The 23,518-nt window shown below is 45.8% G+C and overlaps 1 protein-coding gene across 4 annotated transcripts; it reads right to left on the reverse strand.

Moving 5' to 3' along the window:
- Positions 1–177: 177 nt before the first annotated feature.
- On the reverse strand, positions 178–22,826 carry LOC134395916 (zinc finger protein RFP-like). 4 transcript variants are annotated; one of them, XM_063122160.1, is made up of 8 exons: positions 22,377–22,826; positions 17,597–17,662; positions 11,526–11,621; positions 9,442–9,672; positions 6,369–6,391; positions 4,780–4,904; positions 3,891–3,947; positions 178–1,945 (listed from the first exon to the last, which is right to left on the reverse strand). In XM_063122160.1, the coding sequence occupies exons 1-8, from the start codon at positions 22,794–22,796 to the stop codon at positions 1,428–1,430; spliced, it is 1,536 nt and encodes a 511-aa protein (XP_062978230.1). In that variant the 5' UTR covers positions 22,797–22,826; the 3' UTR covers positions 178–1,427. The 4 variants fall into 4 exon arrangements, 2 of the variants coding, with proteins under 2 accessions (XP_062978230.1, XP_062978232.1); XM_063122162.1 differs by lacking the exon at positions 17,597–17,662; XR_010025233.1 differs by lacking the exons at positions 178–1,945; positions 3,891–3,947; positions 4,780–4,904; ... (2 more) ...; positions 17,597–17,662; positions 22,377–22,826 and adding exons at positions 13,201–13,428; positions 13,626–17,586 and having other exon boundaries at positions 11,533–11,621.
- Between the last annotated feature and the right edge of the window lie 692 nt (positions 22,827–23,518).

Here is a 23,518-nt window from a genome sequence, read left to right on the forward strand (position 1 = left end):
TCAGTCTGCAACCAGCAACCTTCTACACACCTCTCTCACTTCAAGGGGGGAGGGATGGGGGAGTGATACTCTTCAGGGATCCAGATTTGGCCCTAGGTCCTTCAGTCAAATCAACTGAGGGGAAAAAATGCTTTCTTGAAAAGCTGTTTCGCAACGACAAGAACACACACAAGAAGCTTCAGTGTTCACTAAAGAGATTTTAATGCAATGACACAACATTTTTATGGATCAAAGTACGTACAAATCTGTTGACGCTTAACAAAGAAGAAAATGTGCAAGATTTGTCATGACAGGATGCTTACAGTGCAATCCTATGCATATTTACTCAGAAGCAAGTCCCGGTATGCTCAACAGGAGTTCTCAGGTATGTGTACGATATAGGATTGCAGCCTTAACGTAGCAAACTTTGCCATACGCCTATGTTGCCCAATTGAAGTCAACATTCAGTAGCAAGAACAAACAAACTGCATCTTATCTGGTTTGCTGACGTCCTAGAGTACTTCAAACTAGACTAGATTAACTGTTGTGCCTTTCTTATAAGGAACCCCAAGAGTGGAGTTAAATTATCCTAAATTCTTTGAGGGAAAAAACTACAAATTCCAGGCCTTTTCTACACCGAAGGGTTATTCCTGGAAAATGGAGGGATCTTCCCTGCCTGCTCCTAAGATGCACAGGGACAATCCAGGGAGGATCTCGGGATATAGGGTTGGTGTAGACATGCCCCCAGTGGCCTTCTTGGGAAGCCATAACAGTTAAATCAGTTTAAGTTTGTAGTGCCAATACAGCCAGGGAGTACTTCCCGAGAGTTCTCCATACCCCCTCCTTGCTTTTTTGGGCTTATCTCACTGATCATTTAACTGTGCTCTTGCTGCATTTGGGTATACAATTGCACACCCAAGAAATTATGCAATTGACACAGATATTAGAGGGTTTTTTTTTGGGGGGGGGGGAGTGTATGTATTTGTTTTCCAGCCAGGAGTGGTATGGGTGAGGGCAGCTGGCACAGATGCATTGACTAACGTGTTGTCTGAACTGAGACAAGGTGTACAGAAATATATTAATATGCAGCCTGTAATGAAATATTCGTAACGATGCAAATTATTTACACTTGCAGTTTAAAAAGGAAATACAAACAGGGAAGGAAGAAACTTGTTCTTTTGCTTACTTTCAAAGGTGGAGTTCTCTGGCTTGGATGTTTACTCTTAACTCCATGAATAGAAGTTTCCATTCCTTCTGAGAAGGTTTCCTTTCAACTCTCCAACCTTGAATAGAAGTTACTTCCGTTCACGGAGTGCAAAGCTAAGATCCAAGACATTTTCTTTCTTCTGTAACTCAAAACTCGGTACCATTTGCAAGATTCTGTTCCAAAATATGCACAGGTGGCCTCCCAGATCATAAAAGCAGACCAGTGTACTGCAGACAGTGTTTCAGGGACACATTCTAAGCTCTGTAGTTAGACCCCACACTTTAAAGAAAGGACAAATTCTCTCCCCACAGAAATTAGCCCACCGGAAAATAAAAATTAGGGACATATAATCGGCATCAAAGAATGCCACCCAACCCCTTTCATAATGCACAAATACCTGGATTTTCTCTGGGGCCTCATCTAGGGTCAGACGGGTCTCGAATGAAGTGAAAGCCTTGTACTCATCCCCACAGAGCCCCAAAGCCCAGATCCCCTCAACAGGGCAAGTGATAACAGGTCCCTTCCTCTTCACGGACTCCCTGGCAACGCCAAGAGCCCAGTTTTGCCCATCGCCTACTTCCACCTCCCAGTAATGGATCCCCGAGGAGAATCTCTCACAGCCCAGAAGGATGAGCGTGGCGTCAAATCTCTCAGGGTTGTTGGGGAGTGGTTGAACCATGTCTCCGCGTTTCACGTTCTTCTTATCTTCGCTCACCACAAAGAGGGGATGGGCTGTGTCGGGATCTAAAGTAATGCTTGCTGAAGACAAACAAAAAACAATGGTTCAGAAGAGCTCAACCGCAAGAAAGGCTGAGGAAGGGGCTGTAGCTCCATGGTAGAACACCTGCTTTGCATGCAGAAAGTCCTAGGTTCAATCCCCGGCATCTCCAAGTAGGGCACACAAAGACTCCTGCCTGAAACCCTGGAGACCCCACTGCCAGCCAGTGTTGACAATACTGGGCTAAATGGACTAATGATCTGACTCAGTACAAGGCAGCTTCCTATCTTCCTTCTGGCCAAGAGTTTACAAGTAGATTCAGAAAATTCAAAAAAGGCCTAAGCAAAATAACAAGGGAAAGGGAGATAAAGGGGGTTATCATCTGAGCAGAATTCTACTGGCTTGGTCCCAATTTCCATTATCCAGGCTTGCAACCACTCCTATACGATGAGAAGCTGCTGGAAGTTCAGCATGGACTTGGCAGAGCAGGAAAGACTGGCTGTAATCAGGCCACCAGTGAAAGCCAGTGTGGTGGAGTGGTTAGTGTGGGACTAGGGCTGGAAAGACTTGGGTTCAAATCCTCACTTATCCACAAGGCTCAATGGTTGACCATGAGCCAATCACGCGCTCCAATCCTCATATACCTCATAGGGTTGTTGTGAGGATAAAATGGAGTGGGACGAACCATGTACAATGCCTTCGGCTTCTTAGACGATTCAATTATAAATATGTGTGCAGGTGCTGTGAAAGCTCCCAACCGTGGAACCAGAGAGCTTTTGGAAACTGATTGACAAGTGGCAAGCTGCTATGGTCAAGAAGCTGCAAACCCAATCTGGAAGCTGCATTAGACTAGCCCAGTATCATCTATTCAAACTGGCAGGGGCTCTGCAGGGGTCCAGCAAGAGAGAGCAATCTTCCTTGCTACCAGATGCCTTTAACTGGAGAGGCCACAGATTAAACCTGGCGCCTTCTGCATGTAAAACATGCGCTTGACCACAGAACTTTGGCTGACAGAAATTCAGAAGCAAAGCAGCTGCCTGAAGAATAGGCCTTCTGTGTTTTCTGCCTAGCTTCAGTCTCCTTAAAGCAGGTTTAGAAGAGCCCTGCTGGGTCAGACCAACCCTCCATTTAGCCCAGCTACCCACAGGAAACCCACAAGCAGGACATGAGGGCCATAGCACCCCAGCCTGCCCAGGTTCCCCAGCAACTGGCATACAGAGGCCCGTTGCCTCTGATAATGGAGGCAGCATAGAGTCATCAGGACTAGTAGCCATTGATAGCCTCCTCCTCCGTGAACTTGTCCAATCCCCTTTTAAAGCCAAAGTGGGTGGCCATAATTTATTTACTGTGATACTTATGTACTGCTAAATATCATGAAATCCCTAAGCAGTTCATGCGTAAATATTAAAATAACATTTAAAATACAATTTTTTTAAAAAAACGAAACTCTACATCTTGTGGAAGTGAATTCCATAGTTTCCTAACACTGCTGCCATTAACCACTCCACCAAAGGGTTGGTAATGGCAGCAGTGATAGTAACAATGAAGCCTGAGAATGGGATTCCCCATTCCACAACAGGGAGGCGTTAAGACCACAAGGAAGCCAGCAAAAGCCTTAGGGATCCTGACATACAGCTAGCCTCCCCCAAAACGCCAGGTCCTCTTGAGTAATTGGACAAAGAGTAAAGACTTCCTTTGCTTGTTTTCTCTCATAACAAGGACTTGGGCCTGTGTGTTACCATAGTAACAGGTTCCTTCCACCTTCCAAAAGCAGGAAGGAAAAAGAGGAGAGCCATGTGGGTCTGGTGACAGAAGTGCCCATGTTCCCCCACTCTTCCCATGAAATTCTTTCCCTATAGGATGGAGCCATTGTTCCCATTATCTCTGGCCAGACCACGTGAAGCTCCATGTGTTTCTAGGAGTTGAACTAGAGGCCCAAATAAGCCCAGCTCTAGTCTTCGTAATGGGAGACCATCCCAAACTCACTTTTTTTAGCAGAAGTTTCCATTGACCTTGCTTTCGCTAATTCAGATATCATAGTCTCTAGAGGGAGAAAAGGGAAGGATTTAAGAAACTCTGTTCATTGCTACTGAGTATGTAGAAAGTTGAAATATTAAAGATCCTCCCATTTGGGATGCAGGGTAGGAGAGGATGAACACGGAAGCAGTGAGCAAGAAAAGGCACCTCATCAGCTACAGGATCTGGCACCTTAAACAGAACCTGGTATTTAGCATGGCAATGTTCTCATCATTCAAGTTTCTAGCCTTCATGGTTGCAAGAAAACAGCTTGGGAAAATGCTCACATACTTGCTGGTGAAAATGTAGAGGCAGCTAAATGAGAGAGGCCCTAGCACAGAATGCTGATGGACATTTTAACTCTCTAGCTGTTGAGGAGAAAGATGCATTGTGGAATATTTAGCCCAAGGATAGGAGGAACAGGTCATATCTGTGCAAGAGGCAAAATGTAGGTGTGGGGAGCATGGAAGGCAGGAATCAGGAGATGGTGCTCCAGTGCTTTGCACAGTCCTGTATAGTCCTTTTACGGTTCTTACACCCCGTTGACCAAAATCCATTTTATTTTTTCTCTCCACTCCACCCAGCTTTCCTCCTCTCCCACTACCCCTAAATTGTTTGTTCTCTGCCATTCCAATCTTTGATGAAGTTAAGACATTTCATTTGTTCTGGGCATAAAGCTTGTATTTCTTTCAAGCAGAATACACAATGCTCAGGTCCTTACATAATGTGCACTGCATTGCTGAACTTTGAACAAACAACAACACTCCAAACTCCTCCACTCCCCTTTTCTCAAAACACAGCAAGGTAATGCTTAAGCATTTTAAGTAGTTGTGAACTGTCGTTTGCTCTTCTTGGTTACCTCGACATTTCTCCAGAGCCTCCTTGATCACAATATTTTTCAGACTGAAATGCCCAAGCTTCTTTTCCAGGTCAGTTGGAGAGGAAGAAACTTCCACCAATCGTGGCAGCTGTCCATCCTTACATCTACAACGAAAAACACAACATTGTTATATTGTAGGTCTCCGCATCTGGCTACTAGGAGGAGGGCCTTCTCTGCTGTGGCACCCTGGCTGTGGAGTGAGCTCCCTAAAGAGGTTCACCTGGCACCTACGCTATACTCTTTTAGACGCCAGGTGAAGACGATGTGATATCACAGGATATTCGTAAACATTCTGACAGCTCATGGGGATGTCTTGGTGCCAGGAGTGATGGCGAATGTTTGTTTGGCAGGGGGAAAGCTTGGCACACAGGATCTTGGGAAGGAAGGCAGAGGAAATATAGAGTTACTGAGGTTGAGGAGAAGGCCAGTTAAGGGCTTGAGCAGCAAGGAGGCAGTGTCAGGAGGAACCTCACAGTCTAGGGCAGGGGTGCAGAAATTCTTTCAGCCCCCAGGGCTAAATTCAGTTTTGGTGAAACTCTTAGGGATCACATTCCAGTGGTGGGTAGGGACAAGGGCAAATGGCGCAAGGCCCAAAGCCCCCAAATTCCAGCATGCTTCACCTTAAAGCTCTTACTGCTAGTATCTAACCTTTGGAGAGGCATTTCAACATCACCTGCTAGTATCTAAGCCTCCGGAGAGCCATTGCAATGGGAAGAAATTGCACAAAAGCTAGGAGACCACCAAATGATCAACGTTCAGGGGTGTTAGCAAGGGGGCTAGGGGAAGGGTGTGTGGACATTTAGGGACCCCCTGAACACTGATGTGGAGGTTCTGCATCCGTTTAGCATCTATAGTGGCTCAGTGCAGAGATGTCAAGAGGGCTACATTTCAGTTGTAGTAGTATAGCATATACCAGGGGTAGGCAACGTGGTGCCCTCCTGATATTTCGTACAATTCCCATAATCCCCGACTATTGGCCATGATGTGAGCTGTAGACCGCCCAGAGAGCTTCGGCTATTGGGCGGTATAGAAATGCAATAAATAAATAAATAGACCAAGACATCTGGAGGGCACAATGGCTAGTTCCCAACCATCTCTCTTTCTGTCATGCTCCCAGTGAAACAATAGAGAGAAACAACCGTCTTAGGAAGGCTGTGTATTTCTGACACTGCCGTCCCTCCCGCTCCTGACCCTGGAGCTCACTTTGGGAAGAAGGAGGCAATGCAGCTCCTCTCCCTCTTTGCACAGGCCACTCCAGGATGTTGCACTGCATGCCCAGTGCTGCACCTTTGCACTCCAGGGCTGAAAAGGGACAGCGAAGTGTTCCTAAGCAAGAACTCCAGCAGCCTCTCCGTAGCCATTGTTAGAGCTGCTTCAGAGCAGTGCCGAGACCTTATGATACAAGTCTGTCCCTGCCCCTCACTCTGTCCACAGCAATGGCCTTGGTGATGATGGATGGGGCTCCAGATCAAGTTACTGCCTCAAAATCGTTCACCAGAGTGGATAAAGTTTCCTCAGCGCTGTCTGCTGCCCTAGAGAGCGATGAAGTCTGCACAGGAACGACTTACCTGCTCAAAATGGTCCTGATGTCCTGTGGAAGGCAGGGGAGAAAGAGAGAAAGAAGATCAGTCTCTCATTTGTTATGCCATAAAATATCATGTAAAGGCTCTGAAATAAAGTTGGGAGAGGGGAAGTGGCTCAGCAAAGATTTGTATTGTAATCTGGGCAGCCTTGGTCAAGACCTCAAGGCTTCAGTTCCCCGGCCAAACAAGAAGGGAATTCACAATGACCTACATGCAAGCTTGTAAAGCTGAATGAAATAAACGTTAGGAACACGGCTCATGAGTATTTCTGAGCTTCTTTTAAGCCATGAACATTGATGCTGAGTGCAAAGGTTTACAATTTTGAAATCAAGTTTCTAGTCCACAAGAGTGTGAAGTTAAACTCTATTCAAATATATATACCATCAGCTGGAGAGAGTGCGGAGGAACTCTTTGTTAATCAAACATCGCGTTGACTTTTACTCAACTCCACAGGAGCCCATAGTCACACAACGGTGGAGTTAGAACATGTTGTGTGGTGAATCCCCTGTACAAACTCAACTGTGTCAAGAAATTTGTTGTCTAAACTGAACCAGTGTCACCTGACCTCTCCGCTTCCATCTTCCATACTTGTGAAATTTAAGTTTTAAGCCCCATGGGCTAAATACCTCTCGGTTTTGCTCGCCTCATTTTCCAAAATATTTTACACAATGAACAAGATCAAACACCAGAATCTTGCCACTTAGCCTTTATCCTCAATTATTTACTGATGCTTTTTCAGCAGGGACTTAAGCTTACATCCATCAGAGTGCACTTAGCTGCAATTACATCTTTTCACCAAGGCATAGATGGGTTTACACCCTTTACCCACCCAACAACTAAGAAATTTTTGAGAGGGCTTAAGAACACAATACCAACTGTGAAAAGTATTGTACCTCCATGGAGCCTGTCAGTTGTGCTGCAAGCACTGACACGCAAACCCTTCGAGCCTATGGCGTCGACAGACCTTAGGCTACTTACTTTAAAGACTGTCTTTCTAGTAGCCATTACATCGGCAAGACGGGCAAGTGAGCTTAGAGCTCTTAGGATAGATGTCCCGTACACTATCTTTCATAAGGATAAGGTTGTGCTACGCACAGATCCAGCCTTCCTACCTAAGGTAGTGTCTACTTTTCATCTGTCCCAGCATATTACTTTGCCTGCCTTCTTCCCTAATCCAACTACACCTCTTGAGTCTTCCTTGCACACTCTCGATGTAAGAAGGGCTCTTGCTTTTTACAAAGACAGGACAGAGACATTTAGAAAAACAAAGCAATTGTTTATTTGTTATGGTGAGCCTTCTAAGGGACTCCCTGTCTCTTGCCAGCGGTTGTCACGCTGGATAGTGGAGACGATTGAATTGGCCTACTCTATCTCTAAATTAGAGTTAGTGAAACCTGTGACAGCTCATTCCACCAGAGCTGTTTCAACATCGGTGGCTTTCACCAGAGGTGTTCCACTGACTGAAGTCTGTAAAGCCGCAACGTGGTCCACTCCATCCACGTTTGTCAAGCACTACAGTTTGGACACCCGTGCGAGGCAGGACTGCTCATTTGGGAGGACAGTGCTTTCGGAGATCTTCAGATGATGCACCAACCCACCTCCAAAGGTATGTCAGCTTGCTACTCGCCCATATGTGTGATGCATAGAGACCACGAAGAAGAAATGCAGGTTGCTTACCTGTAACTGTAGTTCTTCGAGTGGTCATCTATGCATTCACACAACCCACCCACCATCCCCACTTGGTGGTGTGAGACTTATAAATGACACTGTTTTATTGTGGAATGTACTTTACTTTATTTACACTCATGTTTATGGGGGCACAACGTCGGACTCCTGTAAACTGAGGTAAGGGCGGGAACCCCATGGACATGCGCGGTAGCGTGGGGGGAGGGGTTCCCGCCAAAAACGTTCCACTCAGCTATAGTAGGTTCCGGTCTGGTCTCTGCGCAGGCGCAAAGCATAACATAACGACCCCATCTTTTCCCACAGGAAAAGCTGGTACCTCGCCATCGTCGCTTCGTATGCTGACGCTCTAATACCTAGAGAAGAAGAGGAGTAAATCCTTCTACCAGTCTGGTCCAATTTCCTCCCTTCCCTATCCACCGGTGCCGAATGTGCCTTCTGCGATTGGCCTTGGGCTGACTCAACCACGATGGAGTTAGGCTTTGGATGCTGTACCAAAAATTTGACGCCTTCCTCCTGGATTCGATAAAGAGTCTCTAATCTTTTAGACGTAGCCTGAGTCACAGCAGGTGTCTTCCAAGACAGCTGAGCTGTTTGCTTCAATGCATGTGGAACGGGAATAGCAAGTCTTTGATTAGTGGTAGTCTGGAATACATCATAAATGGGGTCCACAACCGATTCGTCCGTTTGTTGGATATCTAATCCCAATGCCTGTGACATCCTAAGCATATGGTCAGAAAACCTGACCATATCGTCCGAAGGAGAGGAAGGGTCGTCATCGTGGACCTCATCCTCCGGCGAAGGCATCGTTGGAGTCGCAGCATCACACATATGGGCGAGTAGCAAGCTGACATACCTTTGGAGGTGGGTTGGGGTCCTTTCTCAGGTCATCCTCAGGGGTCCTTCTCCGTGAGCCCCTGCCAAAGGAAGTGAGGCAGGTGGCTACCAGGAGGAGGGACTTCTCTGCTGTGGCACCCTGGCTGTGGAATTAGCTCCCTAAGGAGGTTCGCTTGTCACCTACATTATATGCTTTTAGATGCCAGGTGAAGACTACATAGCGCCTCTCCAGAGATGTTCATTTAAAACCCTTTGAACAAAGGGTTTTGTGTTGTTGTTTTTTAGTCTTAGAAAACTTATGCAAAATCAGGTGTACCAAAGTTTGTTGTTTTCAATGGCCTCAGACACTTCTTTCTCTGCAAAGGACTGGGCTTTTAACTACATCAGTCACGAGATCCACAAACTACACAGAATCAATGCAGGAGACAAGAGTCTAAACATGGTTCAGGAAGACAGCACTCTTTCTTGAAGATGCTAGTTCCTACATTTCTGGATTTAGCACTGAAGCCCAGGAACTGAAGGTCTAAGACAATCTCACCTGCAGGAATTCACTTGCAGGCTGCTCACACTTGTCCTCCACCTCATTGATCAAGACATCGAGGCGATCTATCTCCTCTGAGAGTTTGGTAGCCACTCCGTCTCTCTTCTGTACAATCTCCTTGTCAAATTTTTTCAGCATGATAATCAGGAATCGTTCAATTTTTTCCAAGAACTCATGGATTTGATTAAATTCAGTCTCCACTTTCTGCTTCTCTGTTTGTACATCATCCTGTAACAAAGAAGGGAAGGACAGAGACAGCCGGGGTGGGAAGAAACAAAGAGAGGGAAACTGAAATAGCACTGATGTTCTCACAGCAGTACCCTACGCAGGTGCCAAGTTGCTGGAAATGCCAGACTTACCTGGGTGGTCTCCTAAGAGTGAGGAAGGTTGCACAAAACTAACAATTTAAGAAAGCTCTCCGTCTACTGACCCTCTTGCACAGTTTTTTTAAAATTTATTTTTAAATACGCAAGTATTTAAATACGCAATGTATTTATTTTTAAATACGCAAGTTGCTTAGATCAGAGGAGGATATGCATACACTCAGTAAATTTGTAAGCCGCCATGATATATTTTATGAAAAGCACTATCTAAATAATTTAAAATAATAAACATTTTTATATACAAAACCCACTTAGAAATATTTTTAAATATGGCAAGGGGTATATAAATCTATTAAATAATAATAATAATAATAATAATAATAATAATAATAATAATAATAATAATAATAATACAATAATTAATAACATTCAAAAGTAAGGAATTTTATTTATTATGCACTTCTAGATATGACAGTCTGTGGTTTCCCATCCAAGTTTCTGATCAAGGTTGCACCTGATTAGCTTTAGCAATGCTGCACCATCAGTGCTGCCAAACCATTCTCTGGACAGTGCAGGAACACTGCTAAAAGTTTAGATGGTTGTGATGGAGCAAATTATCTATCTGCATAAGGGGTGCACAAGCTTTTCAGCCCCAAGGCTTCATTGGGTGTTTGCTAGGATGGCAGGGGCCACATGTGTGCACGCAGGTATGTATGTATACATACATGCATGCAGACACACTCAGATACCACACGGAGACACACATCTCAACTTAATCACAAACAAAAAAGAGAGAAGAAAAACATGCTCTATGAGCAGCTCTATAGCACATGCTATAGAAGCCTCTTCCCTAGACTGTCTCCAGAGCATCCTAGGAAGCAGTCAAGATCCTTCAAGCACTGTTTTCTTGGACGCTCTAGGAACAAGGCTTCTATAGGAGGGCCCTCCCCCCCCCCCGCACCGCCTTTTTGGGCAGTGGTACATTAGATGCTGAGGTCTGCCACACAGGGCTAGGGGGAGAGGGCATTTTGCACTACTGGTCTATATCCAGAGTGCAAGAAACCTTACACAAGCCCAAGACATAAACAAAGATTAAGCCATACCATATTGGCAACAGTCCAATCTGACCAAACCTATCATTACAGAGTAATTATTTCACATCCTGTCTTACCTCCAATGAGTTCAGAGCGTTGTACATGCTTCTTCCTGCCTCTTCTAATCCTTACAATAACCCTGCGAGGTAGATTAAGGCCATTTCTACACCTGCCTTTTTCCCCCCGGGATCATCCCAGGATCATCCCTGTGCATCCAAATGACACACAGGGGATCTTGGGAGCAGGCAGGGACGATCCTTCCATTCTCCTGGGATAATCCTTAGGTGTAGAAAGGGCCTAAGTCAGACTTTCCCAATCTGGCACTCTCCAGGCATGTTGGAACACAACTCCCATCATTTCCAAACAGCATGGTTATGAGGGCCTGGGAATAATGAGAGTTAAAGTCCAATATATCTGGAGGATGCCAGGAGTCTATATACCCTATGAAAAGACAGATCTTGGCTTATTAAGGTATGAAGATGCCCCAACCTCCAACAGCAGAAGAAACAAGCCCTCTATAATGATGATGATGATGATGATGATGATGATATTTCTTACCCACCTCTCCACTTGGATCAAGGCGGGGAACAACAGTGACTATAAAACACATTAAAAACTGATTAAAAGTAATAATTTACCACCAGGTCATGAAACAAGCACCTACCTGATCAGCCTGACTTCTGCATTCCAAGTCTTCTTTGGATTCCTTCAGCTTCTCTCTCCTTTCCTTCAGAGCTTTCACATGGGTGGCAACTTGTTTCTGAATACAGACAAAGGATACATTTCAGCAGTACTTAAGCATCTTTCCTCCGCCTCTGACATTTGGCAAGGGCCATTTTCTACTGGAGACAGCTTGCAACCAAATCCTATGCATGATTACTCAGAAGTTATGGTTCAAAGGAATTTACTATCAGGTAAGTGTGCACAAGATCTTAGCCTTAAGTTCTTGACAGAGCCTGAACACAAATCTTTAGCTGGCTTTTTTGCCCCTTGCTATAGCATCTAGGAAAAGAATGCTAATCAAAATATCGTTGAGAAACAAAATATCGTTAAGAGTCTCTGTGTCGCTAAAATCAGACAAATGGCATGGCGTATTCACCAGTGTCTTCTATGTATGATTTTCCAACTGTCATTGATGTGCCCTAAATTCTACTCGAATTTCATATTCATCATTAATTAAAAAAAAAAAAATTCGATTGGGATCTACTGGTAAATCAGCTGGTGATTTGCAGTATTTATTTATTTAATTTTTAATCCACACAATAACAAGTGTTCTCTGGTGGATTATCCAGAGTTCAAAGAAATAGATTTTCAATGATTACTGACTCCCAGTAAATTTAGCAATAGCCAAGGCAGGTTGCTTACCTGTAACTGTAGTTCTTTGAATATATTCACACCTGCATTCACACATATAAGCTCTGCACCTGTGCAGAGCCTCGTTTCGGGAAACTAATATAGCTGAGGAATTTTAGCAAGAGCCCTCCCCCACCTTCCCAGTGCACATGTGCCCAGCGGTTTTCTGCTTATTCCCTCAGTTCCTTGAGACTGATCTTGAAGCATCGGAACAGAGATGAATCTTGAGTATCACACTGAGGAGGGGACAGTGGGTGGGTTATATATTTTCTTTTGTTTTTATTAAGGATTTTCACATACCATAAACATTACAGCATAATGAAATATAATATGTTATAATATACCTCCCTAAGATGATGATGATGATAATAATAATAATAATATAAAAGAAAAAAGGGGGCAAGAAAAAAGGGGGGAAATTTAAACAAATGAATGGAGTGGATCTTATTCCCCTTGTTATCTTTTAAATTCTTGAAATTATAAATTTACTATAAATTTATTCTATATCAGAAATTTCATACCATTTATACATTCCATATCTCCCTAGCTATGTTTGACATATGTGTCAGCAGCTCATAATCAATTGTGTGTAAAATGAATTTCCACCATATAACACTAAACCCTTGTGGCTCATCTTTGCCTTGTAATACTCATCACTTATGTGTGTTTTTTCCACAAATTGCAATACACCATATGTTCTTATACCATGCCACTGGTATAAGTGGGTGTGGTTATATGAATGCAATGGGTTATATGAATGCATGATATGCCTCTTGCATACGAATGCAAGAGGCAACTGGACAACCATCTGTCAGGGATGCTTTAAGGTGGATTCCTGCATTGAGCAGGGGGGGTTGGACTTGATGGCCTTATAGGCCCCTTCCAACTCTACTATTCTATGATGGCCACTCAAAGAATTACAGTTGCAGTCTTTCTTCTTCGCAGTCTGTGCATCATACATATGGGCAAGTAGCGAGCTCACTTACTGGAGGTGGGTCAGTGAGGGATGGACTGTGCACCCGAAGAAGCTATCAGATCTAGCTCGAACATCCAACTGGTGGTGCTGAATGAATGTAGATGGCCTTAACCAGGCTGCATCAATGTAACGGCAGTCAGAATGGGTTAGAGGATTGTGTCTCCAAGACGACGAAGAGACTCCAATGCAGTACCATCCATCAAAATAGGTTCCGGACCCCTCTGAGTAACTGCTTTACCTTCAGATGTGAGAAGATGAAGAACCCTTCAATGAGAAGATAGGAGGCAAAGATGGAGGCCAAGTAGACAGGGAGGGAAGAGAGTTTTAAACCTTTGCCGAAAAGTGACAAGAGGAACTAAAGAACTTGGTGCAAGGAGCACTGATCAGAGTCAAAGCCTTCTGCACGTGCAATGGATGAGAAATCTGCCCACTTACAGGCATATGTCTGTCTCACGGCAGGCTTGCGTGCAGCATTGAGAATGTGTTGGATCCAAGAAGGGATGTCCTGGTCAGTACCAATTACTGGATCCTCCATGTTGTCATGCAGAGCTTTTGAAGGTTCGGCTGCTGAACTCTGCCTTGTTCCTAGGTGAGAACTGCTGGAAGCTGAATGCAATTGCCCTTCGCTAGGAGCAGAAGCATGGCAAACCAAAGCTGGTAAGACCAGCATGGGGTGATCAGGATACACTATGTCCCATCTGTCCCTATCTTTGCCAGGACTTTGGTGATGAGTGAAACATGTAGAACAGCGCCCCTGTCCACATGAGTGCAAAGGTGTTGCCATAGATTCCGGCTCCAGATCCACTCAGCAGCAGAACACCAAGCAAACAGTATTGTCATTACTAGTGAATAAGCCAATTTCTGGTGTGCCCCACCACCAAAAAGAGATCAGGCAGGATGTTCTTGTCCATTTCACACTCATGGGAGATCAGCAATGTCCAGCTGAGCTGATTGGCAGGTACACTGTCTGCACCAGCCACATGGAGCACAATCAGACTGAACCAACAGGACACGCACCAATGAGGTGAATAATGAAGACGATAAAAGGGAGTGATCTTGTTCCCCCTGCTTGTTTACATAAGTAACAATGGCAGTATTGTCTGATGTTACCTGGACCAGTCTGCCCACCAGGTCCAGCTTTAATGCCCTCAACTTCAGCTGGGTGATGTGTTTGGTGGCCTCCCTGGGTGACCACCAACTGTGTACTGTGAGGCCCCCGCAATGACTCCCCATCCCAAGAGGGACACACCCACAATCACTATTCAAGAAGGAGCGGGCTGAAGGAAAGTCACACCTTACACAAGGTGATCTCGCATTGTCCACCAGTGCAGCAAATTCCTTACCCATGAAGGAGGCTGAAGCTGAGTATGGCAGGCGATTGAAATTGTGGAGGAACCAGTTCTGAAAATTCGGCATGTACAAGTGGGTGTAATACATGACCGATGTTGTCATAGCCATCAGACAAAGAAGTGAAGCATTGGCAATGCCGTGGTAGTCCTCCAAGCGAGTAACTTCGCTGCTAGGGAAACTTAAGAACAGGCCTGACCAAACTATGAGTTGAGGAGAGGACCAATGAACTGGAGCTTTTGCAGAGGCTGCAGATGTGACTTCTCCTCACTGAGGTAGAGGCCCAAATTGCTTAGGAGACTGCAGGTCATCTCAATTGACTGAAGAAGCTGGCACCTGCTTGATGCTACCAGTAGCCAGTCATCTATATATAGGTAGATCTCCATCCCATGCACAGGAAAGTAGGAGCACACTACTGCCATGTACTTCATGAAGACCCTCAGGGCAGTAGTGATGCCGAAGGGCAACACTTGAAATTGGCAGGCCCTACCGTTCCTACATGAATTGAAGAAAACATTTGTAAGACTACTCGATTGTGATGTGAAAATAGGTGTCCTTCAGGTCAATTGAGGCAAACCAGTCTCCCTTAGAAAGCAGTGGTAGGATCGATGATAGGGAGATGATGCAGACCTTCCTAGGCATAAACGAGGTGTTGATATCTCTGAGATCCAGGATCAAATGAAGCCCTCCATTCCTCTTCGGTATTGTGAAGTACTGTGAATAAAAACCCATCTCTGAGATGACATGGCAGGATGCGTTCTATGTCACCTTTTGCCAAGAGGGTTTGTACTTCCTGCCAAAGGACCTGTGAGGGAGCTGTTGGTCAGAGGGCCCCGAGTGGAAGGAGGGCATCAAACTCGATCCTGTAGCCCTTCGGGACAATGGAGAGTCTGATGTTATGTTGGTCCAGACTAGCAGAAAAGAAGACAGGCGAGTTCTAAAAAAAGGAGGTAGTGCAGAAGGACAAAGCAAGGGGGAGGGATTCACAGGTGATGCTTGTTGCCCCTGTTGCCTTCACGGCGAAAACTCCGAAATGAGGCTGAGGAGTACTGCTGTCTCGGTACAGGAGCCTGCTGTTGAGATGCCTGCCTTGATCCTGATTGGCGGTAGGAATATTGTCTTGCACAGTGACGATACCAGCGGCGTTGCATGTGTGGTGGTGGCTGTCTCAGCCCCATGCGCCGTGCTCTATTTCGCGCCTTCTGGACTGAATCCATGACCTTATCAGTCTTAGCATTGAAGAGACTGTGGCCATCAAACGGCAAGTCCTCGATACGAGACTGAGCCTCTTGGGATAGACCTGCAGACCTCAGCCAGGCGCGGCGCCTTAGAGCAACTGCACCGACCAGAACCTTGGCATTGCAGTCTACCTGGTGCCGGGAGGTGTTGAGCTGCTGCCTGCCTAGTTGCATGGCTTCACCATGCAACACCTGAGCAAGGTCTCTTTTATCTTCAGGAAGGTGGTCGAAGAGGTGCCTGATCTTCTTCCAGAGGAAGAGTTGATAACCCGACATAACTGCCTGATAGTTGGACACCTTAATTCCCAAAGCTGCCGAGGAATACAGCCGTCTGCCTAGTAAATCGAGACGGCGACCCTCCTTCTCCACCGGAGAGGAGTGGAATCTCCTTGATTTACCCTGCGCTGCCTCAACAATGACAGAGTTCGGCGCTGGGTGAGTGAAGAGAAAACCAGCATCCTTGTCCTGAACGCGATACATCCCCTCAAGTCGTTCAGATGTGGGAGTCATGGATGAGGGGGCCTTCCATGACTGTTGTACGGTATGATGCAGAGTTGGAAGGAACGGAATTGCCACCGGTTCAATATTCACAACATCAAACACCGGGTCTTGGATAGGACAGACGGATTGCTCTGTCTCAAGCCCAAATGACTGGGCCATGCGAATGACCTGACCTGTGAACTGCTCCAAATCCTCAGATGGGGAAATTGCATCCCGGGATCCCACTGCGGCATCTGGTGAAGGGATGGACAGGTACAGTGAAGACTGTGAAGTCGAGTCTGACTGATATCCGTCAGTATCCGAGAGTGGAGAAGCCTCTGCAGTGTCCAACCTATGGTGCTGCATGTCCTGCACCCCTGTTGAGTGCGACGGAGCCCCCAATGCTGAAGGAACCTCAGTCAATTGGTGAACTGTAGGAGGCTGCAAGGGCACTGGTTGGTCAAATGAGATCAGGTGTGATGGCTGCCTATGTGGACGCATTGGTTGGGGTGTTACTATGGGAGGGGGAGCTAGGAGGATACCACCATCATCTTGCGCTCTGGATGCCGTGACCAAAGGTGCTGGTCGATATCGACGAGCACTGCGATTGTAAAACTCCCGGTGAGGATAGTTTGGCTGGTGGTATTGGTCCATACGATCCATGCCCCAATCTTGAGACCTCTCATAAGGCACGTCCCATTCCGAGTGCCTATCCCAGTCAGACCACGAGGATCTGGATCGGTACTGATGCCCCCCATAATGCCTAGAGGTATGATCCCTCTGTACCAATGGCATTGAGGAGACGGAGTCCAGGGAGCTGGGGAGGCGTGACTGAGACGTTCCATAACGAGGGGATTGATACTGATCTTGGCAAGGCCAAAGAGGCAAAGAGGGTGGTTGAATCAGGGAAGCGTCCCTGATTTCACCCTCTGACGTTGATGCAATTGGAGCTGCATCTTGCATCGGGACCGGTACAGCCATCGGTACAGAGGATTGTAGCATTGGTGGAGGAGCAGAAATAGAGACTGCAGCAGGTGATCGCACTCTGTCCTGTACTGATTTTGCTGCCTTTGCAGAACTTTTCTTTTTCTTCTTCTTAGTCTCAGAAGATGATGTAGCCGACAATTTAGAAGCCCTGGCCATTTTTGTTAGCTCTTTTGCCAACGAAAGTGTCAAAAGCCACTCAGGTGTGGGTGAATCTTGTCCGCTTGGAGACTCCGGCTGTCCTGAAGTATGAGTTACACTATGGGGTGAGGCTGATCCCAACACATCTAGAGGCTGTAGCGAGGCAAAGGCACTCAGTGTGGGACTAGAAGTCTGAGCCATCATCTCCTTCTGTACCTCCACTGCTTCCAATGCCTGTCTCCAGAGAATGGCGTATAGCCGATCAGATGGATTCCTTCGGGCCTGTTTAGTGAGAGGATGAAGAACGATAGACAGAAGAGGGAGGGGGGAAGAAAGAATAAAATCTCAGCAACGCTTTCAGATTGTTTCACTGAACACAGAGAAGCTTGTTTATTATTTATTTATTTATTTATTTATTTATTTATTACATTTTTATACCGCCCAATAGCCGAAACTCTCTGGGTGGTTCACAAAAGTTCCCTAACGAGGCTACCACAATGGCGGTCGAAAGAGAACTGAGGGAATCTGCTAGGAACACGTGTGATGGGATGGTGGGGGAAGGCTCCTACCAAAATTCCTCAGCAATAGAAGTTTCCTGAACCAGGGGGTGGGGAGTCCACGCAGGCATGTGTGACCTACAGAGGCCACTGTGGTGGGACCCCAAAGTGTGGGTCCCCGTGGTTCGCTGAGTGGTGGTCAAAAATTCTCAAGACATAATTTTTCTCTCTTTAGAAAAGGTTTATTACGAGCAGCCTGCAGTGCTGCAAGGTGGCAACCCCCAGAGGACTGCCCACTAACTTCAGGAAAGGCTAACATATTTATAGGGTCAGTTCCCCTTAGAGACAACAGCAGAACCTTCCTGCCAATCATAATACAGTTTTGCAATACAGTAACCAATGATAGACAATTTATTTATGCATGTGCAGAGTGCAAATAGTTCTAAGACTAGGAAAACAATACATAGATGGGTATTAAAATCATTTAAGCAACCAGACCTCCATTTGTTTCCTTTTTGCGGTTAGGTTGCTTTGAACATCTCCCACTCCTCCCTCTAACTGCTTCTGTTGAGACACAGTCCTGTGACATGTATTTCAACAAGGACCGTTTGTTGTGAAAGTGGTTGCAAGTCTTAATATACATTAGTTACACTGAAAGCATGAATTTTATGATTTATAATGAAAAGGCCAAAGCAGTTTATTTTCTTATACCTGTGGGCATAGGTAAACAGACCACCTATCTTGATTTCCTCGACACCACGAAGAAGAACCACAAAATGGCTGCCCTTCCCTTCTAAATATAGTGCTGAAATGAATAAAGCCCAGGGGGAGAGGTTCAAGGGCTGAGATCAGTTTAGACATGGTACTGAAAACAAACTGAACTCTCTCACTGTTAGTCTTTTGCACCAGGCCTGAGTTGGTGGATCTTAGGGTTCAAGCAAAAAAACAAAAATAAACCCTAGGGCACCTTTCAAATTTCATAAACAATAAACAACAAAAAATAGCGAAAAAGCAAAACAAACACACAGAAATCCAACTATCTAAACAACAGTTAAAAGCACCAAACGTGAAACAACGTAAGGCCCATAATGTAATCCAGTCAAACAAGCAGCAAGAGAAGCCATATAAAGGTATGGAACGTAGGGAAAGCTTCAGCCGTAGTGGGACCTTGAGTAGACATCAAAGAACCCACACAGGCGAGAAACCATACAAATGTGTGGAGCGTGGGAAAAGCTTCAGTCGTATGTTCACCCCTACTTTACATCAAAGAACTCACAGAGGTGAAAAACTATTTCTGTGCACGGAGTGTGGAAAAAGCTTCCGTCACAAGTCTAACCTTTCTCAACATAAATGTATTCACAGAATGCAGACACCACAGAAATGAATTTTAATACTGTTGTTTTTTATGCTTTTTATTTTTTTTAATTTTGTATATTTGTTTTTAATGTTTACTGTTTTTACCTTTTGTAAACCGCCCAGAGAGCTTTGGCTACGGGGCGGTATATAAATGGAATAAATAAATAAACAACAGAAAATAAACAAACAGAAAAGCTCGAACAACCAAAGACTTGGGCAAAGAGGATGGCACCTAAAAGATAACCAAGTCAGCACCAGGGGAACCTTATTGAAGGAAGTGGTAGACTACCACAGAAGAAGCACAATCTTCAGTAACCACTTGCTTAACCTCGAGAAGGTAAGGCAGAGGTGCGGAAGCTCTTTTGGAGAAGTTCTTGGGAGCTGCATTCGGGTGGTGGGCGGAGCTAAGGCAAAAGGGGTGGGGCCGAGAATACCAGCATGTTCTAACTGAACGCTTTTACTGTAACTAAGCCGTAGGAGAGGCATTTCAGCTTTTTAGAATGTGCGTGGAGTGTGGGTGGGTGTGCACTGCACAAAAGCCGGAAAACCTCCAAAGAGTGTGGGAACGGGTGTGTGGCCATCTGGGGGAACAACAGGGGGATGGATTGGTACCCCCAGAGGGCCAGATCTCACCCCCTGAGCTGAGGTTTCCTACCTCTGAAGTAGGGGAACCTGGAGAAGGCCCTCCATTAAAGATCTCAACAGTTGGTTTGCTTCATACCTCATTTGAAGGGTTCGAAGAGGTAGATTTCCTTACAGTGCAATCCTATATGAGCTGACTCAGAAATACTGTAAGTCCTGCTGAGTTGAATGGGACTTACTTAAGTGGGTACAGGATTATAGTCTTGCTAGCCTTCTTTTACTTTTTTTTTTTTAAAAAAGTCCAAAGTGGCTAACTATCTAATGCCAATAAATAACAGTATCAAAACAAACTTGACTTTATTTATTTATTTATTATTGCATTTTTATACCACCCCATAGCTGAAGCTCTCTGGGTGATTCACATAAGATAGCAGAACTAAAGCAGAACTAAAAGCTTAATAAGAACACTGGCTTAAAACAAACAATGGCAAAATATTATTTTATTGTAGGCTGCCCTATAGCGGAAGTTGTTGGTGCAGCTTACAAGCTAAAAGCAAAACAAAACAAGAACAAGTTAAAAAAACCACAACTCCATTAACATATCTTTTTAATCTGATTTTAAATTGTTGTTATGGTTTTAAGGTTGACCTTAATGTTTTACTATGCTTTTATTTGATTAGGGTTTTTATTTTCTGAACGTTTTGTAAACTACCTTGGTTGACTTTGAAAGGTGGCATACAATTACAATAAAGAAAAAGAAAAACACAAGAGCTCAGTAACCCTTACAACATCCATATACAGGAGGTCAGCAGCAGAAAGAAGGTAGATTGGGATCTAGTGGTAGATCTATTGGAGTTTTAAGTGCATAAGAAGTATGTACTTAAAACTGGATCAGATCGAGGGTCCATCTAGTCCAGCACTGTGTTCACACAGTAGCCAATCAGCTGTCGGCCAGGGACCAACAAAGCAGGACACGGTGCAAGAGCACCCTTCCACCCATGTTCCCCAGCAACTGATGCACACAGGCTTACTGCCTCGGATTCTGGAGGTAGCACATAACCATCAGGGCTAGTAGCCATTGATAGGCTTCTCCTGCAGGAATTTATCCAACCCCTTTTAAAGCCATCCAAATTGGTGGCCATCACTACATCTTGAGGTAGTGAATTCTGTAGTTTAACTATGCGCTGTGTGAAGAAGTACTTCCTTTTATCTGTCCTGAATCACCCACCAATCAGCTTCATGGGATGACCCCAGGTTCTAGTATTTTGAGAGAGGGAGAAAAATGTCTCCTTATCCACATTCTCTACACCATGCATAATTTAGAATACCTCTATCATGTCTCCCCTTAGCCTCCTTTTTTCCAAGCTAAACAATCCCAGCGGTTGTAACCTTCCCTCATAGGGGAGATGCTCCAGTCCCTTAATGATTTTCGTTGCCCTTTTCTGCACATTTTCCAGCTCTATAGTATCTTTTTTTTAGGTGTGGTGACCAGAACTATACCCAGGACTGTGGTCGCACCATAATTTGTATAAAGGCAATATAATACTGGACATTTTATTCTCAATTCCTTTTCTTATAATGCCTAACATGGAGTTTGCCGCCCTTACAATGGCCGCACAGTGGGTTGACGTTTTCATCGAGCTGTCCACTACAGCCCCAAGATCCTTCTTGTATGGTCACCGCCAGGTCAGATCCCATCACATTATACTTGACATTGGGGTTTTTTTTGCTCCAACGTGCATCACCTTACACTTGCTTACATTGAGCCGCATCTGCCATTTGGATGCCCACTCTCCCAGCTTGGAGAGATCCCTTTGGGGCTCTTCACAGTCCCTTTGTGACTCCCAATACTTTAACGACAGCATTCTAAAATTTCTAAAAAAAACACACACCCTCTAATATGGCTGGCTCAGTGTTCCTCCTCTGTAAAATAGAAGTATTCTCTGGTTGCTTTCCAGGTAGTTTTAGTTCACTTCTGCTGGTCAGTTTTAGAATGCTGTGTTGCATAAAACCCAGCATATGGTTCATGGGGAGCAAGAGAAAACTGAATCTGTCCCCCTGAACCACCAATTTGTGTCTGACTCTTGATGGTTGTCCTCAGTCAAAAACAAAACAGATCTCCCCAGCCTGAAGTCAGCTGCCTTTGCGGTAGGCTATTCGACCTGGAACAAAGACTGGAGCGCCAGAGCGCCAAGATCTTTGGGAACACCTCACTCCCCCACCCCTGTAAGGTAGAACAGACATGCCGAGTTCTTACTTATTGCGTAGATCAGCCTTTACCACCTTGGTTCCACTCCCGAGGTCTCGGACTACAATTCCCATCAGCAACAACCAACTTGCCCGATGGCCGTGGGTGATGGGCCTTGTAGTCCAAAGCCTCTGGAGGACGCCAGGCTGGGAAAGGCAACAGCAGATGACTAAGCACAGGTTAGCCACCACCCACTTTCCACAGAGGAAGTCTGGGCGGGGGCTCAGCTGTTTTTCGGCTTCAGAGCGCTCCGCCTAGCGACGGATGAAGCCCGACGGACCTTCCAGGGGCCATCGACGGACGGTGCCCGTACCTTGTAATCCTGAGCCGCCTCCTCGATGGGAAGCATGGGGTGGGCTTTGTGCGCTCGGGATTCCCGGCAGATGACGCAGACGGGCGTCTCGTCCTGTTCGCAGAAGAGCTTCAGGGGCTCCTGGTGCTTGTCGCAAAGCCGCTGGCCCGCCAGGGAGGTGGCCGCCTCCAGCCGCAGCCGCTTGGCCACTTCCACCACATTGCCCAGCTCCCGGTTGGGCCTGAAGCTCCTCTTCCGAGACCAGCGCCTGCACTGGGGGCAGGACGTGTTCTCGTCGTCCGATCGGCCCCAGCACTGGGTGATGCACGACTGGCAGAAGTTGTGGCCGCAGTCGATGGACACCGGCTCTTTGAAATAGCTCAGGCAGATGGAGCAAGTGATCTCCCTTTGCAGAGTTTCCAGCGGGCTCTCGGTGGCCATGACGGCGAGCAGAGGCGAGGGCTGGTGTGTTGCAGCTGCCCCGCACCGCGTGGTTTCCTGCGCGAGCCCGATTGGCTGCCTGGGAGAAAGCGGGTGGGCGAGGCGCTACCAAAACACTGCTCAGGCGAAGCAGCGGGGGCGGGATCTAAGAGTTCCCGCTAGATCTCTCCGCGGGATTTGCGGTCGGTCGGAAAGGATTTCTGACTTCCGATCTTTAAGCAACAAAACGACTCTCTTCCTAGCCTTTCCCACCCCAAATTATACGGCTGAAATATACTCCGGATGAACCGGAGTGGTGTGTTTGAGGTTGTGTTTGTTTTGTTTTTTGCATTGAAGGACTGCGAGCTCAGTTCATTTCAGGTATTCAAAATAAACTCCTGGGCTCAGAAGCCTTCAATGCTAACTGAATGTCTCTTGCTCCTGGCAGATCTCAGGATTCTAGTAAAACACAAATAGATCCTGCAAGGCTGAAGTCTGCCTATCTCTGGACTGGAAAAAAATCTCACGCAGGGGACCTTAATTTCCCAAGGAGATCCTAGGCATGTGTTGATCCGTTGCGCATCCGACTGGGTGTGGCGGAGGTCGTAGGTCGTGAGGCTTCGAATAACAACACAGTTTTGTGGCACCTTGAACAGATGTATTGATGCTTAAACATACATGAATTAAAATCCGCTTTGTCAGGTATATGAAGAGTTATTGCCTGATATTTAGGTGCTTTTTAT

The sequence above is a fragment of the Elgaria multicarinata genome, chromosome 3, assembly GCF_023053635.1.
Source record: "Elgaria multicarinata webbii isolate HBS135686 ecotype San Diego chromosome 3, rElgMul1.1.pri, whole genome shotgun sequence".
Classification (NCBI taxonomy): domain Eukaryota; kingdom Metazoa; phylum Chordata; class Lepidosauria; order Squamata; family Anguidae; genus Elgaria; species Elgaria multicarinata.